This window comes from Gallus gallus, chromosome 2 (assembly GCF_016699485.2).
Source record: "Gallus gallus isolate bGalGal1 chromosome 2, bGalGal1.mat.broiler.GRCg7b, whole genome shotgun sequence".
NCBI lineage: Eukaryota > Metazoa > Chordata > Aves > Galliformes > Phasianidae > Gallus > Gallus gallus.
The window spans coordinates 254,033-271,739 of record NC_052533.1 but is presented as its reverse complement, the minus strand read 5'-3'; the positions used below and the strand labels follow the sequence as shown (position 1 = coordinate 271,739).

Genomic DNA, 17,707 nt, shown 5'->3' with positions numbered 1-17,707 from the left:
TTACTTTTCTATTCTGGGAGCAGCAGCACGGGATCCAGAGCGGCTGCAGGCACTGCTGGCCATTTGTAAGGCTTCAGGAATTGATCTGCAGAATGATCGTCAGCCTTGAGTGCTGTCAGCGTGGAGGGGCTGCAGGTGAGGGGCTGTGCTGGGGGCCGACGGGGGCTGCGGGCTGTGTTGGGTTGCGTTGGGTTCTGTTGGGTTACGTGGGATAGCCCAATGATTCTGTGTGTTGGGTTCCATTGCGTCGGGTTGAGCTGTGGGCGGGCTGGAGCAGCACACAGTGCTGGAGCCCCATCACTGCCCCTCCGCCACCCTGCGCTCTCACTGTGCTTCTGCACACCTCTGCGTGAAGCCCCACCACTGCTGTGGGGCTGTGGGCACTGATCACGGCAGCTCGTGAAGCTGCTGGGCCTGGGCTGCCCTGCCTCGTGGGACGGCAGGGGTGGGTGTGAGGCCTCGCCGAGACTGCATGGGGGGGCTTTGTGTGGTTGTCCCGGGGGTGGGGATGGGTGGGAGCAGCACAGGGATGGGGGTGCAAAGGCTCTGTCTGGGGAAGGTCGCACCGATTCAGAGCAGCCCTGTTGAGCTCCGTGGCTCAAAGCAGCCACCAGAGGTGTAGGCAGAGCCAGGAGGGGCACAGCCTGCGTGCTCACCCACCGACGCGTGGCTGCGGGCACTGCTGCCATTTCCTGTGCTGTCATTTCACTGCACAGCACGGCTGTCAAACCGCACCAACACGGGAGCCCCGGCTGCCTGCTCATCACAGCACACGTCCTCACCCACCCCGCCGCCCCTTCGTGGCAGCTCTCAGTGTCCCTCAGGAGCCATCAGAACCCAGAAGTGGCGCTGGCTCAAAGCCTGGGAGCTCCCAGCAGTCAGCACTGCCCCGCAGTGCTCAGAGCTGCTGAGCAGCCCAGCACACAGCTGTTGCTCTCACCTCTGGCACGTCTCCTCCTTCCACTGTACGAAGTGCTTTCAGGCTCTCCAGACCCCTCAGCTCTCTGCAGGCTGAGGCTGATGGCCGCCCGGTGCTGCAGGCATTGGGCTTGCTGTGCGCTGCCTCGTGCAGGCAGCAGTGGGGCGCGGGGCCGTGGCTGGGGAGGTGCTGCAGGGTGGGCTGCAGGGTGGGCTGCAGGTGGCTCTGCTGCCCCGGGACCCACAGTGTGTGTTCAGTGCATGTTCTCACCGCCTGCTGTGTTGTAAGGTTGTGCACGGTGCCGAGGCGATGCACCACCTTCAGAGCTCTGTTTCCTTGCCTACAACCATTGCTGCTGAGCTCCGTGCTCTGTTCTGCACCAAGGGGGTCTGCGTTTCGACAAGATGTGGTTTCTGGGCGCAGTGCTGCTCACTGCCGGGGTGGCGGGGAGGATGGCTGGGAGGCTTTGTGTCCCGTGACCTGCAGGTGCTCTCACCTGCCCTCTGCATCCTATTCCTGCTCCGTCCATCCCTTAGGTTCACCCCTTTGCCGTTTGTTTCCATTTCTCACTTCCTCTGCTGCTGCTGGGTTAAGCTAGAGGATTGCTGTAAGTGGCGGTGGGAGGGGCTCCAGGACCCAAAGAGGGCTCTCTTAGCCGCGTTTCCAGGCTGTCGGATGGGCTCTGTGCCCCTCTGCAGACGTTCCATCGGATGGGGCGCTGAGCGCAGCCGTCCCACGGTGCGATCCTCCCGCAGCAAAACCTCCCTGCGTGTCCGTGCCCGACGCTGGCGCTGCTGGAGGGGCGCACGGAGCAGCCCCAGCTCTGCCCTTCCGTGTCGGGCCGCACCCCGCAGCAGCGCTGGGCAGCAGCCAGCAGCGCGGCGCCGTCCGTGCAGCTGTTCCTTGGCCTCTCACGTCCTTCCGTTAACGGGAGCCAAATGTTCGCTGCCACAGCGCTGTGCCCGGCTGTGCCTCACTGCCGTGCGGGGCCGTCTCGCTGCTGTCCCGCGGTCTCGGCGGCCATCACCCCCACGCGGTGCCGCGTGCGGCCCCGACCGGCGGCAGTGGGGGAGGTGGGACTGCGGTGGGGGCGGTGCAGCGTGGCCGTCCGTGAGCGCACGCGGCTCTCACCGTCGGCCTCCCCGTTGGTTGCTCCGCCTGCGGCTCTGGAGCCCTCCACCGCCGCCTGCCCTTGTGTTATTTGTGTCTTTTGTTCGTGCTGCAGGAGCAATGCGGGGGGTTTAAGCCGACACTGCGGCGTATGGAACCCTTTGCCTTTAATCGGCTCACGAGCGGAAACACGGCTGTGTTACTGCGTTGGAGAGGCGGGTGTCGGTTGGGATACGGCAGCGCGGATGTTGTGCGCTGCGGGAGGGGGAGCTCCGCGCACAGCGACGCACAGAGGCTGAGGGGTCCGCGTGCTGGGAGGGGGCGGGGGCACCGATGGGGGACGGAGGGAGGGGGGGACGGCGGCCCCGGGCCGGGCGGGCTCCGTGCCGTCGGTGCCGGGGCTGCGGGGCTGCGTGGCTGCGAACGCCCCCCGCGGTCCCGCAGAGCTGCGCTGCCCGCGCCGATGCGCTGCGCGGTCCGGGGGCGGCACCGGAGCCGAGGCCCGAGACCGCAGCGCCCCCTGCCGGCCGTCCTGGGCAGCGCCTCAGTGCGGAGCGCCGGGCGGCAGCGCCCCCCCGTGGCGGCCGCGGGTCGGGCGGGCGGCGCGGAGCGGCGGGGTGGACTCGCGGGGTCCGGGGCAGCCGACCGCCGGTTCCGGGCCGGAGGGCTCCGCCGTCCGCGGCCTGGGGGGGCCGCTCCGGGCTCGAGGCCGGGGCGCGGAGGCCCCGAGAGGGCGCGGCCTCGGCGGGGCGGCCCCATCCCCGGCCACGTCCCCGTCCCGTCCCCCCGGCGCGTTCGGGGCGGGCCCGCCCCGCGGCTGGCGGCGCGCCGGAGCGCGGCCCGGGCATGCCGGCGCGGCGTGGGAGCGGGCGGGCGGCGGGCGGCGCGCGGGGGGGCCCGCGGCCATGGGGCAGCCCCGCGGGTGACGATGGCGGAGGGCCGGCGGCGGAGCGGGGCGGCGCGGGGCCCCCCGAGCCCGAGCCCCAGCCCCAGCCCGAGCCCCAGCCCGCGGCGCGCCGTCAGCGTGTGCGAATCGCTGGACCTGCAGGGCGTCCCCGCCGTCCGCGCCGCGCTCGGGGCCGCCCAGCAGCAGCGGCGCCGGCCCAAGAGCTTCTGCGCGCCGGGCGGCGGGCCGGGGGTCGGGGCGCTGCTGGGCTCCGCGCCGCGCCCCCGGGGCGGCCTGCTGGACTTCTTCCGACCGCGCCGCCGCGAGGAGGGGGACGGCGGCGGGGCGCCCGTTGCCGGCGGGGCGCAGCGAGCGCGGCCCGGCAGCGTGACCTTCCTGCCCGCCGCCCGCCCGCTGCCCGCCGACAGCCCCGGCTTTCCCCGCGGAGGTTCCCTGTGGGGCAGCCGCCGCTGGAACCTCTTCGGCCGCGGCAGCCCCGGCCCGCGGCGGCACCTGAGCGCCCTCCGCAAGAGCTTCAGCTTCCGCCTGCGCCGGGGCCACGAGCTGCGGCGCTCCGAGTCGGGCGGGCTGCGCCCCGCGCGCCTCCGCACCAAAAGCGAGGGCGACGCCGCATCGCTGCACGCCTGTCCCAGCAAGCGGGACCTGCTGTACCCCGAGCTGGGACGCGCCGGGCTGCGGGCCGAGCCGGGGCCGCCCGGCGGGCTCTGGAAGCTGCTCACCAGCCGCTTCCGACGGCGGGAGCGCGGCGCCGGCTCCAAGGAGACCCGCGGCGGCAACGACCCCGTCCTGCTGGGCGGCGGTCCTCTGCGAGCGTTGGGTGAGTGCGGGGGGCGCCGGGTCGGGTCGGGCGCCGTTCGGCATCGCGGGGCGGCCGCCGTCACTGCGTCGGCCGCCGTGCCCGGGGGGGCGTTCCGAGGAGCCCCCGTGCGCGGTGGTCGGGGGAGGCGGCTCGGAGCCGGCGGGGCGGGGGGAGGAAAGCCTCGTGCGGGGCTGTCGGGGCGGCGCAGGGAACCGAAAGGCGTCCCGCTCGCGGGAGGGGGGGGCTCTGGTCCCGGCCGGGGCTGGAGGACGCGAGAGCCGAGGGGCGCTGCGCGGGGTCCTTCACAGCTCAGTCTGGGCGCGGGGCGGTCTGTGGGGTGCGGTGGGTGCAGCGGGGCGGGCCGGGGCCTGCAGTGGGGCACGGGCACGTGGTGGGCTCAGCAGCCGATGCCGCGCCGGGGCTCTCCAGGCCGTGCTGCCGCGGGCTGCGCTCCCGGTGCTGGGGCTGCCCGGGTTGGCAGTGGAGCTGCGCTGCCTGCACCCCTCCCCAGTCTCGTTCCCGGGCCCCATTTCCCGGTGCCGTTCCCCGTTCCGTTCCCCCGCGCGGCCCCACGGCAGCGGGCGCGGGGCTGGGAGGAGCGCGCGGCGCCCGTGGGCTTTTTAAGGCATTGAACGCTGCGGATGGAGCGGCGGTGGGGGTTGGGCTGTGCGCTGCGCTTCCAGGCGCCCGTGAGCTGCGCAGCGTTCCATCGTAAGGTCCGTGCTGCTGACGCTGTGGCAGCGGCTCCGGGGCAGCTCTGTGCCCGGGCGCTCTCCGGCGGGGTCAGACTCTGCAGGGCAGCGTGGGAGCAGCCCGGCTGCAGCGTGGGGAGCTCCGCGCACTCATCCCCGCGGCCCTGGGGCTCACGGTGCCTTCCAGGTGCCGGTCCTGGGCTGTCCGTGTGGCCTTGGTGTGCTGCGGGGCGTCAGGGCTGCGCTCCCCGCATCGGAGCTCCCTGCATTGGTGCTCCCTGCATCGCGGCTCCCGGCCTCGCGCTCCCTGCATGGCAGGAGGTTCCCAGGCGAGCGGAGGCCGCACTCATGGCTGCGGAATGTGGGTGTACCCGACCGGGAGGTGCAGCAGGGATCTGTTGCTGCTTGCTGCTGACTCCCGGCAGGAGCTGCGCCCGCAGCCACCAGCCTGACTGCGCCGTTCCCAGGGGTGCAGCTGGGGTTGTGTGCCCACGTCAGTGTCCTCGCCGGGCAGGCGCGGGTTGAGCTGCCTCAGCGCCCGGCTCAGGCTGTGCTGCCGGGGGCCATTGGCTGCCGTGATGCCGCTGCTGGCCCTGCAGGGTGGGCTGCCTGCGGCACCTCTGCTTGCTGCGGCACGGCCGGCACTGCTGGGGCCGCACAGGTTGTGCTTGGGGTTGGTGCTCGCTATGAATACCCACTTTGCTGTTCGCTGCCTGCTTTGCCTGCTCAGGATGTGCTCCTGGGTCAGTGAGAAGGGAAGGAGCAGCAGCGGGGCTGCGGAGCAGTGGGGCTGCAGGGCAGAGCCGATGTCCCGCCGAGCACTTCCCATGGGCGCTGCTTTGTGAGCTGTCAGTCGGGCGTGGAGCACTGCAGCACTGCTCCTGCTTGGGCTGCCTGGGTGCGCAGCTCAGGGACCTCTGCCCTGTTCTGCTGCAGGCTGGAGCTGCTCCTAACGCACGCTCAGCACTTCCAGACCTTGACTGCTGTGTGCTGTGCTGCTCACCTCAGCCCTAGGAGAGCTGCTCAGCCGCCCCAGCGTGCCCTCCCGGGGGTGCAGCTGCAGCTGGTTGTGGTTCTCAGCTCCTTGGAGACGTTGGGTGCTGCAGGCAGAGCTCCAGCCAGGGCTGCTTCCCTGTTCCCAGTCCCAGGAGCATTTTGGTTACAGCAGAGACCCATCCAGCACAGCGCACACTGTGAGCACCCCAAAGGCCACCTGAAGGGAGAACGGTCCCGCAGGACCCGCTCTGACCTCTGAACCGTGCGTGCTCCGGCTGGCATGGGGCTTTGGCCAGGTCCAGGCACAGGGAGGGCTGCTCAGGGAATGCAGGATTTGATACTGAAGAACAGCTCGGAGCTCGTCGGTGTGTGGCACCGCGGAGGCCGGCAGGCACTGCGCACCCAGCAGGGACGGGGCCTTTGGGGCCGGGTCTGTCAGCCAACGTGCAGCCGGTTGGGCCACGCGCTCAGCGCTACGGTCAGGGCTGGGAGCTGCGGGTCCACGTGCACCCTGGCAGACACTGCCTGCTAAAACGGGGCAGGCGTGGGCTGAGGGTTTCCCTGCCCGCCTTCCGGAAAGGCTCTGCCTCTTCCGAGGTGCCTCGAGGTTGGAGGTGACGCCCTGCTGTATGCTGGGTGCACGGCTGTGCAGGAGGAGCGCGTAGGGGAGGGGAGGGGAGGGGAGGCTGCTGGGAGAGGACGGTGCTGGGGTATTCATGGGGAAATGTGCATAGTGAGCGGAGCAGACGCTGATAGGCATCGCCTCATCGCCTCGTGTCAGCACCTGCCTGGGACCGCCGGGGCGCGGGGCTGGGGCCGGGCTGCGCCTCCAGCACTGAGCCCAGCGGGAGCCCGTGCGTCCGAGAGCTGAGAGGGGCAGCTGGCACGGGGGGTCTGGGTGCTTCTGCAGAGGGGGTGCACGAGGCAGGCGCGGAGCGGTGCGCTTGCAGCCTGCGGTCTGTAGGAAGAGAGCACTTGCAGGACTGCGCCTTTGCAGGCCTGCCCTGCCCTCAGCTGGAGCTGAGCCTGACCCACCTGGAGCAGGTTCTGCAGGTGAGGTGAGTGCCTGGCGGGGCGCTGGGAGGCAGCAGCCGTGCGCTCCTGGGCACGGCCTGCAGGGCTGCTGCTGAGGGCAGGCAGAGCTCAGTGCGTCCTTCGCTCTGCGTGTGGGACGCCGCCCAGACTGGGGCTGAGCGCTCGCAGTGTGGATGCAGGGCAGGCAGCCCCACCGCCGCTGAGTGCTGAGCTGTGGGGTGGGAGTCGCCGCTCACACTGCGCTTCTGAGAGGAGCCTCAGCTCCCGTCCCCCCACTGCTGAGCTGAGCCCCGCAGGGGACACACGGTGGGTGCTCTGATGGCCGCCGGCGCTGCTCACGTCGGTCACTGAGCTGCAGAAACCTCCGTGCTGCGCCGCAGGGCTGAGCCCCCCACCCTGCGCCAAAGGGGTGGCTGTGATGGGCACACAGCCCTGCTGTCGGATGGGGACTTTGGAACGTGGTCTGCAGGGCTGTTTGCTCGGCCTCTGACCTGGCTGCAGGGCTGGTGCCAACGGCCGCCGTTCCGGTGCCCGAGTTGTGCCCCGGCAGCTCGGATGGTGTGTTGGTTAATGATTATTTGTGTTTGCGGACAGCAGATGTGCCTGACAGTGCCCTCCCACCGCAGGAGGCAGGTGGGCCCTCTGCACCCCACTGCACGGAGCTCCCCATGCCGATGGGGGGTGAATGGCAGGGCACACGGGGAGCCTCGCGCTGCTGCCGCACAGCTGCTGTGGTGCGTGGATGGAGGCGTCTGTTCTCCTTTTGCCAGCTGAAGCCGAGCTGCCCGCCGTGCCCTGCAGGGAGCTCTGGAGGTGTTGCTGGGCTCACCGTGCGGGGGGGTCCTGGTGCTGACCCCTCCTGCCCCTGAGGCTCTGAGGCTGGCGGGGCGCAGTGAGAGCCCCCAAGCTGTGCGTGAGGGCTGCAGTATGTGGGATTTCAGGGAGCGTTTGCGTTCCTGAAACTCATCACTAATGAACAGTACAGGAGCAGAATTTGATGTGGTTTTAGGAAAAAGCACACGGGTGTGTGCAATAAACAAAGCAGAGGCGGCTCGGGAGGCGTGCGGGCTGCTGGGGCTGCAGACACGTGGAGTGAGTGCTGGGGCTGATGGCTGCTGCAGAGCTCACCCCGTGGGTGCTGACGGGCAGGAGGAGGGTTGGATCTCAGCACAGCACGTTAAGAACTCCTGATCCTGGTTACAGTGAGCTGTTAGCACAGCGGGGCAGGCTGCCAGCACGGATGGGCTGTGCTCTCTGTCTGAGCAGCCCCCCCTCAGCTCTCTCTATTGCATGGCAGCCAGCTCAGCACATCTCACCTGTGCTCCATTCCCAGCCCCTGCAAAACCTCACGGTTTCCACCAGTTTTGCCACAGTCTAAAGAAGCTCTGCGTGCAGTGGGGCAGTGCAGGGCAGTGCAGGGCCTGCTTCCTTTGTCTGCGTGGGATGGAGGGATGTGGTGAAGAAGAAGGGGTTGGCGCTGCTCCATCCGTTGTGGTTATCCAACGGGGAGCTCAGCAGGGCAGAAGCTGTGGAAGCTGTGGACCCGTGGGGCTCTGTTCTGCGCAGCAGGCACTGCTCTGTTGTGCCACCCCCAGGGAGGCAGCTTGCAGCACCTTTGCAGCTCCCCGTGTGCAGTGCGGGCGGGGGGTGGCGGCGGTGCTGCCCCAGGGCTGGGCAGGAGGGTGGGAGCGCGGCACAGGGTGAGGCTCCTGTCCTGATCCGTTCTGCTCTCTGCTCTGCAGATTCCTTTGTGAACAGCCAGGAATGGACCCTGAGCCGCTCGGTGCCTGAGCTGAAGGTGGTGAGTATCCACATCGGTCCTCCGATGCTTCTCCGCATCCCCACACAGCCCTGTGCTCTCCTGAGGAGCTGTGAGTGCACGCAGGGCTTCAGCCCCATGGGGTGCAGACGTCTTCTCCAACCTGCACGGTTGTGTGATTCCACGAAGGGAAGCTGTCTGCCCGCAGAGCTGCTGCTGTCTGGGTCAGGCATTGTGGGTCCTGTGCTGCCCTGGCACTGCAGCGCCTCCCTCCCCCCCTTGGCTTTGGGTTTTCGCTCCTGTGCCACCTGTCCCGATGTACGGCCGTCCCCATTGCTCACAGGGGCCGTTTCTCACCCCAGAGCCCTGCAGGCAGATGGCTCCTGGAGTCAGCAGCCCGGGCTGTCGCAGATGTGCACAGCTCTGCCCCTCGTGCTGCCATCCTGGGGTCAGTGCAGGCGTCACCCAGCACCCCAAGCTGCCCGGAGCGCCCTCCAGCCTTGCTCCCAGCTCTCTCTCCATTAGCAGTGCGCTCAGCAGGCGCTATGCATGGTGCAGCCGGGTCGCACAGCACTGCAGTGCCACGGCTGTGCAGCAGTGTGTGCCCTGTGGGCAGGCTGCACCACGAGCACCGTGTGGGAGTGCAGCAGTGGAGCCCCACGATGGGCAGCAGTGCACTGCAGGTGGTGGGAGAGGCTCACATGAAGCCCTGCTCTGTCCCTGACCTTCTGGTCCTGGTTCTCGCTGCAGACTTTGCCCAGCCCCTGAGCCTGCCTTCCCGGCTCCGTGAGTGCAGATCATGGGCTCACTGGGGTCCCTTTGTGGCACATGGTGCTCCTGCTGCAGCCCACATACCCGCAGCCAACTCACAGAGCTTGGGTTGTGCTTTCGGGTCTCGTGTGTGTGTGGCTGCACACTGACTGCCTGGTATGAGGTCCCTGTGCCCTGCCTGGCTCAGGGCAGCATCTCAGGTGCTCCAGAATGGCTGTGTGTTTGCTGTGGCGCAGCTGTGGGCGTGCAGAGGTGTGGGGCGCTCAGGAGTGCAGCAGCCCCTGCATGGGGATGTCAGTGTGGCTCTGCTGGAGGTCTGAGGTCCTGATGGAGCAGTGCTGCCGTGCGGAGCAGCAGTGGGGGTGGGGAGTGAGGACACCTACAGAACGTGGAGGGTGAGCCGAGAGCGGCGCGTTGGGGGCTGTGTGTGTGGTGGAGCCAAGAGGAGGCTGGTGGTGGTGGAAGGGCTGCACGTGGCAGTGCTGGAAGGGCAGAGCTGTTCCTCTGGGCACCCCTCAGTGCCATCCCCATGGCTGGAGTCGTCCCGGAGGGCAGTCTGGGTGCATCAGGCAGTGGAGCCAGGCCAGATGCTGTGGGGCTGCTTCACCCAGCACTGCTGTCTGCTCAGACCAACCCGCCTGCGGGCTGCACTGGGCATTTTCAATGTGCTGGGAAGATGCTGGCTTAGGGAGAGGCACAGCCATCCTGCTGGTACACCCCGAGGCTGCCGTGCTCCCTTTGCAGGAGATCTGCAGCGTGGCCCAGACTGAGCCCAGCATGCTTCAGCCCAAAGCTCTCCTCGCATTGCAGCTCAGTGGAGGATTAGCACCCGGTGTGCTCTGCAGGCAGCACAGGCAGCAGTGCTGGGGACGTGTGCTGCTGCAGACGCATCTGTGCCACAGCGAGGAGCCCTGCGGGCAGCAGGAGCTGAGCCCAGACCTCGGCCGGGCTCTGCCCTCGTTCTTCTGTTCCAAGAGCTCCAGTGCTTATAGACTGGGATGCGTGGGCTGGGAGATGAGTTCCCTTCCATTGCAAGCTGACTGCAGAGTGGGGATGGGGGGCGGGGGCTGCGGCACCGGGCTGGGGTAACCCTGTGGTGTGCTGAATGGCAGCTGCTGACACGTCTCCCTTCCAGGGCATCGTGGGGAACCTGTCCAGCGGCAAGTCGGCCCTGGTGCACCGCTACCTGACCGGCACCTACGTGCAGGAGGAGTCTCCGGAGGGTGAGCTTCAGCTTCTGCGGTGCTCGGGGCCCTCACCCTCGCCCCCTCCCCCGGCCCCAAAGGCAGCCCCCATCTCTCCCTTTGCCCCCCTGCTGTCTCAGGACCCCACCACGTGCTCTGCCCTTCTCACCGCTGCGCTCTCTCCCCCAGGTGGCCGATTTAAGAAGGAGATCGTGGTGGATGGTCAGAGCTACCTGCTGCTGATTCGCGATGAAGGCGGCCCCCCCGAGCTCCAGGTAGGAGGTGTTGCACTGCCGTGCCGCGGGGGGGCACATCCCAGGGAGCCCACAGGGGGGAGTGTGTGACTGCGGGGCTGTCCGTGTGCGGCTGCTGCCTGCGAGCATCGTGGGGCGGAGAGTGCGGGGCTGCGCGGTGCTGGTCGGTGATGGTTGGTGGTGGTTGGTGCTGGTCGGTGGTGGTTGATGATGGTCAGTGACTGTTGCTGTGTCTCCTGCCCTCAGTTCGCTGCCTGGGTTGATGCCGTGGTGTTTGTCTTCAGCCTGGAGGACGAGATCAGCTTCCAGACAGTGTACAACTACTACCTGCGGCTGTGCAGCTACCGGAACACGGCAGAGGTGCCGATGGTGCTGGTGGGCACGCAGGGTGAGTGTGGGCAGCGCGGGGGTGCCAGGGGCTCTCCCTGCCTGGAGCTGGAAGCTGCATCGAGGCAGTTGGTGGGAGGCCCTTTGGGTTAGGGGCCCTGGAGGAGCTCCGTGATTCCTCCTCAGACCCTCCCGCCTTCCCTGCACAGAGCTGCTTCACTTCTCCAAACTATCTCCTCCTGCCGCTGCCTTTGGCACCACCTTCCCAGCTCCTGCCTGCGCTGGCTGAGCGTCGGGCCGATGCCTGAGGGTTTGGTGCTGATGCTCTGCTGGCTGTGCTGCTGGGGCGAGTTGCAGCAGGAGAGGTTTGAGGGGTGGCAGAGAGCTGCCAGCTGCCACGGGCTGAGCGGTGCTGTGCCGGTGGGGCACTGCCGCCCCCGAGAGCTGCCAGCCCAGCGTGGGCGTGGGGAGGAGCAGCAGTATGCAGAGCTGCCCTCCTCCTCTTGCCTGGGCAGGGCTGGGGCCCTGGAGTTGCTTCCCTCCTCCCCCAGCATGCTGGGGCAGCGTGGGTTCCAGCAGCCAAACTGCAGCACCTGGGAAGAGGGGAGGGGAGCAACGAGGGCAGGGAGGGGAGCAGCGGAGGAGTCGCTGCAGGTGTCAGAGCTCTGCACCTCCGAGCTGAGAGCCCTTCCGTGTGTAGGCACAGGGCATGGGCAGGAGGGGCCCTGCACACATCCCTGGGTGCAAGGGGACACAGAGAGCACAGGGGAAAAAGGCCTGGGCTGGACCCAGCTCCAGGGCAGAGCAAGCCGTTGGCCGCCAGGAACTTCTGGGGCTGGGAACAGGCAGTGGCAGCAGGGGGGCTCAGTTTGTGTGCTGTGTGCCTCGGGTTAGGTAAAAAAATAAGTCAAAATTCTGATGTTTAAAGATGGTGGAATTGGTTTAGGACCGAGGGGTTTTTGAGTGGTGCTGGGCTGGGTGGTACAAACAGCCTCTTGTTACTGCTGTCACCTGTGAGCACATCCTGCAGGGCCACATTTCCCCGTTAGCTGAGCATCAGTTCTTCCCTTCGGTTCTTTGATCTGCCGGGTATGGCGCTGAGAGCTGAAATGATGACAAATCCCCTCAGCTCTGCCAATGAGGCAGACTCGCATGGTGGTTCCAGCTGCCGTGGCACACGTTAGTCACTTCCAGCCCATGTCAGCACCGTCATCCCCATGCAGATCAGGCTGTGCTCACACCCAGGGCCGCGCTGCTTCCACCTTTGCCCCCAGCTCTGTCTGCTGTCTCTGCGCAGCCTCCGGTTGCCCTCAGCAGCAGTGGATGCTGAGCAGCAGTCCGGGATGCTCAGTGTTATTGGAGCCCTGTCCCGTTCCACGCACACAGGCGGCCGTGCGCTCCCAGCCACAGCTCCCACTCCTTGGTGCCATTCTCAGTGCAGTGTCGGGGTGGTTGGGAGAGCAGAGGAAGGTTCATTTGAAAACGTTAACACATCCACGCTCTGTAGATGTGGGACTTCATCACCCGAGGCGTCAGTAGGGCAGGATATGCTGTGCGGGTGTCGGTGTGAAGGAGCAGGAGGCCCGGAGCGCCCCGGGCTGTGGGTGTGGAGGACACCCTGCCTGCTCCTCACCTCTCTCCCTTGCTTTGCAGATGCCATCAGTGCCACCAACCCCCGCGTCATTGATGACTCTCGGGCACGGAAGCTCTCCAACGACCTGAAGCGCTGCACGTACTACGAGACCTGTGCCACCTATGGGCTGAACGTGGAGAGGGTCTTCCAGGATGGTAACTGCAGCGGGTGGAGGTGTCGGGGTCAGGCAGGCAGCAGTGCTGTCCCAAAGCGTGGGCGTAGCATGTCCTGAGCACAGCTGGCAGCTGGCAGTGCTGCAGTGAGGGCTGTCAGGCACGCAGTGCAGTGCAGTGCAGTTACTCAGCATGCACAGACCAGGCCCTGTGAGTGGCCAAGAAGGCCAGAGGGACCCTGGGATGCGTTGCAAAGAGCGTGCAAAAAACCAGCAGGACTGGGAAGGTTCCCCTCCATCAGGGTGGGGTGGCTGTTCCTTGTGGGAATGGCACGTGGGAAGGTGTTTCTGCCCTTGGGTCTGCATGGCGGGGATGCTGTGGGTGGAAGAGGGAACCTACAGTGCCAGTTTGCTCATAGAGACCTGGACTCTGTCCTGCGATGGGACTGCATGTCCTCCTCTTCCCTCGCTCCATGAAGCGCAGCTGGGGAGCCACAATAAGGGGCCCTGTGGGAAGGCTGTGTGCCGAGCTGGGTGGCAGGCAGGGCAGAGCGGCCTTTGGGAAGGAGAGCTGTGCCGTTGGTGTTTGCAGGTGGAGCAGACGGCACGGGGGGAAGTTCAGAAGAAATCATGCAGCAGGACTGCAGAAGCACAAATCCAGCTGAGTGCTGCGCAGCAGTGCAGGCTGAGGGCAGCACGAACTGAGCCCATTGCTGGCTTCAGCCTTTGCCCTCTGGGTGATCTTCCTTCCCCTGCACAACCCCTGACCCCCCAGCAGTCTCGTGTTGCAGTGCTGAGGCTCGCAGACCCTGGGCTGCCCTTCTTGCACAGAGGCACGGGGAGATGTTCCCATCTGCTGCTGCTGATTTGCAGTCTGAGAAGCACATCCTGAGTGAGCCCTCAAAGCATCCCACAGCCCTGGGGCTGTGCTCTGAGGAATGCATCGTGCTCTGGGGCTGCGCTTTCTCTGTGCTGACCACGGGGAGCAGTGAGATGGGAGCTCTCTGTGTGATTCCAAGGCTCAGCACTGCTGCTGTCGTGGTGCAAACCTTGGGCTGCTGCTCCCTGCACTGCATCTCAGCCATCATCTGCTTCGTTCATGGCTGGGGAGTGCAGCTGGGAGGGAGGGGCTGTCAGTGCTGGGGGGCTCAGGGAGTCCAGAAGACCCCGGAAGGCTGAGGATGCTGGAGAGGGTGGCAGTTGGAGATGGTGCAAGCAAATGAGTGCGGGTGCAGGCTGATGATACTGCGTGGGAATGAGGACTGAGGGCGGTCTCAGCACAAGGGGAACTTTTCCAGGGGATCTGGTGGTGTCCCTGGGGCACAGAATGGGGAGTAGCAAAGAGATGGGAGGGGTCCTTGTCTGCATGCAGGAGGACCAGAGCTGGAGGGGTGTGCTGGGTTCGGGTGTCGGCACTTCAGAAGGATGCAGGGAAATGAAGATGTGAAAAACAACAGGAAACTGCAAAAGTGAACCAAAGGTTAGAAAAAGTAGCTGACAGAGGGGCACTGGGAGGAGCTCAACCTCTTCACAAATAGAGAAGACTGAAGAGTAACTTACAATACCCAAATACCTCATGGGGAGAAAGCCACAGATAACGACCAGCTGATGGCTAGCAGAGAACTGATGGGACAAGGAAAATATGAAGCTAAAAGGGAGCAGATTTGGGTCAGGTGGTGGAGGGAAATTCTTCACCCAGAGGCAGTGAGAGCCTGGCACTGCTGCCCAGAGCCACTGCGATGCCCTGTTCTGGAGGTACCCAATACCATGGAGGGGCCCTGGGCAGCCCACAGCAGGTGTGGGGCTGGGTTAGGATCCTAACCATTCTATGTTTCAGTGATCTTTAAGGTCCACAGTAGAGAAGGGAAGACTTGCAACTTGTGGTCACTGCTCTCCTTGCTAGGTTTGCTCACATGTCCATACTGCACAGTGCATGCACTGACCTCATGCCAGGTGCAGGTGCAGCTCCAGGTGCATGCTCCATGCTGCTGTGTGCACTGTGCAGTGCTGGTCTCTTTGGGCAGCACACTGATGTTGTGCTGGTCCTGGTGTGACCTCTGACGGTGGCCGGCTGAGGCCAGTGCTTCCTCCCCAAGGCTCTGTCTCTGCAGGAGCCCCACATGCAGTGCTGCTGAGCATGGGGAGGCTGTGGGGAGGTCCCAGCTGCGGCATCAGGGCTTCAGCAGTGGCAGCTGTGGGTGCCCGGAGGGGTGGGCAGTGCAGAGCCCTCTCCTGCCAGGAGCTCTGAGCAGGGTGGGAGCAGCGCCTGCTGGTTGTTTGGCTTTGGGGGCATAGGGTTAAGGAGCTTTGCTCTGAATGCAGAAGTCGCAGAGAGCTTAGAGGATGCTGGGACGACAGCAAGAAGTCATCAGCATGGAGGTGCCTCGGCTCTCACGCTTCATCTCAGCAGTATTTGATGGGCATAAACTGGAACACAGGGAGTTCTGCACTAATGCAAGGAAGGACTGCTTCACTGTTGGAGTGACGGAGCCCTGGAACAGCCATGGGCTGCCCACAGGGGTGGGGGTCTCCTCTGGAGGTATTCAGGACCCTCCCAAATACCTTCCTGTGCAACCTACTGTAGGGAACCTGCTTTAGGGGGTTGGGCTCCACAATCTCTATAGGTCCCATCCAACCCCTGCTGTTCTATGGTGGAGCAAAGGTTGGAGGGCAAATGGTGAAGAGCCCTTTGGCAGTGGTTGTCTCAGTGGCGTTTCTGAGCACTGAGCCCGGAGGCGCACAGGGAGGGCAGCAGCCATGCTGCACATTGCTGCTTTCGCTGCTCTAAAGCTCCATGCGAGGTGCCCAAATGCCAGCCAGTCCTGCAGCACTGTGTGTGACGTTTGGCCAACAGCAGCACTGCACTGGGCAGAGGTTCTGCACCGGGCTGGGCGCATTGGTTGCACATCTGAGAGCTCTGCGTAGCAAGGAGAGAAGCCTTGGTGAGCCAATGGCCCCAGGCACAGCTGTGAGGGTGGCAGAGGTCATCCTTGAGGAGCTGAGTCCTGCTGATGTTGGAGAAGTAGAAGCTCTGCCCAGCAAGCAGCAACATGAAAGGCAGCTTGAGATGCTCTCTGATGGGGCAAGTGAGATTTGATCCCTGATCTGCGAGTGTATTCACGTGTAATAGCAATGTAGGGCTGGAAAAGTATTTGGCCAACCCTTTGTATTTCAGTGTCAGTGAGACAAGGAAACACACTCTGGTGCTCTCTGCTTGTGAGCTGCAGCAGCCAGAGCTGGCTGTGATGTGGGGCAGACGGGGCACAGGGCTGTGCTGCAGCCTTTGGGTCCTGTGTGGGTTCCCCTCTCCATCACTCAGCTCCCATTCACCCTCCCTGGAGGCCTCGCGCTGCGCTGAATGGAAAGCCTCTGTTTACTTGGAGCAGGTGGGGAATTTGCTGGTGCACCAGCAGTTTCTGCCACTTTGAGCCTCAGGGATCCTCCAGCCCGGTGTTTGTTGTCCCAGGTTGTGCCAGGAGGGGTCAGGTTGGGTGTTAAGAACAATTCCTCCTCCAGTTTGTGGTCGGTGCTGGCACAGCTGCACAGGGGGGGCTCGGGGTCACCATCCCGGGGTGCTGAGGAGCTGTGGAGGTGTGGCACCGGGGGATGTGGTCGGTGGGGATGGGGATCTCAGAAGCCTTTTCCGACCTTAATGGTGCTGTGTGAGGCTGCTGCTCAGGACGTGTGATGTCCCCAAAAGATCCTCGCTGTGACAGTGGGGACGGCCGGTTGGGTGCTGTGCAGAAGTCCTCTGTCAGTACAGGGTGCTGCAGGTTGAGCCCCAGGCGTTGGCATCAGGCAGGGGGAGGGTTTGGGTCTCGCTGAAGCGCTCTGGAGATTTGTTGAGGGGCGAATTGGCTGTCAGCTGTCTGACCATATCCCTTTCTCTCTCTTCCAGTGGCTCAGAAGGTGGTGGCTCTGAGGAAGAAGCAGCAGCTCTCCATCGGTCCCTGCAAGTCCCTGCCCAACTCACCCAGCCATTCGTCTGTCTCCGCAGCCTCCATCCCCTCTGTTCACATCAACCAGGTGGGAAACGGGAACGGGGGAAGACAGGAAAACCTCGTGCTCCTCCCCACCCCCCCCCCCACTGCCCTGCACACACCGTTCAGCCTCGGTCTGCACTCACACCGCAGCCCTGATGTGGCTGTTGGGAGGCAGAGCAGCTGTCACAGCGGAGCAGCAGCCCATAGCCCAGAACAGCCCATTGCTTACATTGGTATTGGGCTCCACCACGAGCCACGGGGTGTGGTGTACGTCTGCAGAGGTTGCGTGGTGCTCCTGGAGCAGCTCCTGCAGAGCTGTGAGCAGCGTGCAGGGAGCTCCTGGCAGAGCAGGGGGTCTGTGAAGCAGCCAGGAGTGCACCTGGCCCTGCTGCCCTGTGTGCATACAGGTGGGCTCCATCAGCACATCTCTGGAGTGCTGGGCGTAGTGCAGAGGAGAAGGGAGTGCTCTGGGAGCTCAGGAGGGCACGGTGCTGTTCCTCAGGCACAGCATCAGTCTTCCAGGAGCTGCCCCGGTGTCTGTGCTGGGTGATGGAGCTTCTCCCAGGAGGGGCAGGTCAGAGAGCAGAGCAGGCTGGCACAGCGGGGGTGGTGCAGGAGGCCCTTGGCAGCCTGCTTGCTGCAGTAGGGCTCTGCTGCAATTCCTAATGCACGTGCAAGTGCTGAGCTGCTTCTGGTGAAGGTGAGAAACGGCTCTGCTGCTCCTCAGGCACTCAGGCCAATGGGGCAAGCTCCAAAGCAGCTGTTACCATAGACTCATAGAACGGCCTGGGTTGCAAAGGCCCACAGTGCCCATCCAGTTCCAACCCCCTGCTATGTGCAGGGTCGCCAACCAGCAGCCCAGGCTGCCCAGAGCCACATCCAGCCTGGCCTTGAATGCCTGCAGGGATGGGGCATCCACAAATGGATGTTGTGCTGAAATCAGCGGGCCTGTAGCAAGGACTTCACTACATCTGTTTGTCTGACCCATTGCTGTCAGACTGGGGGGCAGCAAAGGCTGCAGCCGGGTCCTGTGAGTGCTGCAGACACAGGCGGAGCAGTGTGAGCCCCTCAGCTGCTGTGTTGGAGGGCAACACGTGGGATGGTTTTTGAGGAGGAGAGTAGCTGAGGACTCAGAGGAGTGTGTGAAACTGAGAAGAGAGTGAGATTGATCTTACATAAGGGATTTTAAATACCCATGTAAGCACCGTGTCTGACCGTGGGTTTTT

The 17,707-nt window shown here is 65.0% G+C and overlaps 1 protein-coding gene across 6 annotated transcripts in view; it reads left to right on the top strand.

The window, feature by feature from the left end:
• The window catches only part of AGAP3 (ArfGAP with GTPase domain, ankyrin repeat and PH domain 3), a 78,399-nt gene that overhangs the window by 14,068 nt on the left and 46,624 nt on the right, over window positions 1-17,707 (top strand). For 4 of the 6 annotated variants that reach the window (XM_025147377.3, XM_015281033.4, XM_015281032.4 and 1 more), the window contains exons 2-7: window positions 8,201-8,259; window positions 10,124-10,211; window positions 10,362-10,447; window positions 10,673-10,814; window positions 12,407-12,541; window positions 16,397-16,524. In XM_025147377.3, the coding sequence (XP_025003145.1) occupies window positions 8,201-8,259; window positions 10,124-10,211; window positions 10,362-10,447; window positions 10,673-10,814; window positions 12,407-12,541; window positions 16,397-16,524 (638 nt within the window). Of the gene's footprint in view, window positions 1-1,699; window positions 3,754-8,200; window positions 8,260-10,123; window positions 10,212-10,361; window positions 10,448-10,672; window positions 10,815-12,406; window positions 12,542-16,396; window positions 16,525-17,707 lie in introns of those variants that run through there. The other 2 variants (XM_015281027.4, XM_046936271.1) reach the window with 2 other exon arrangements.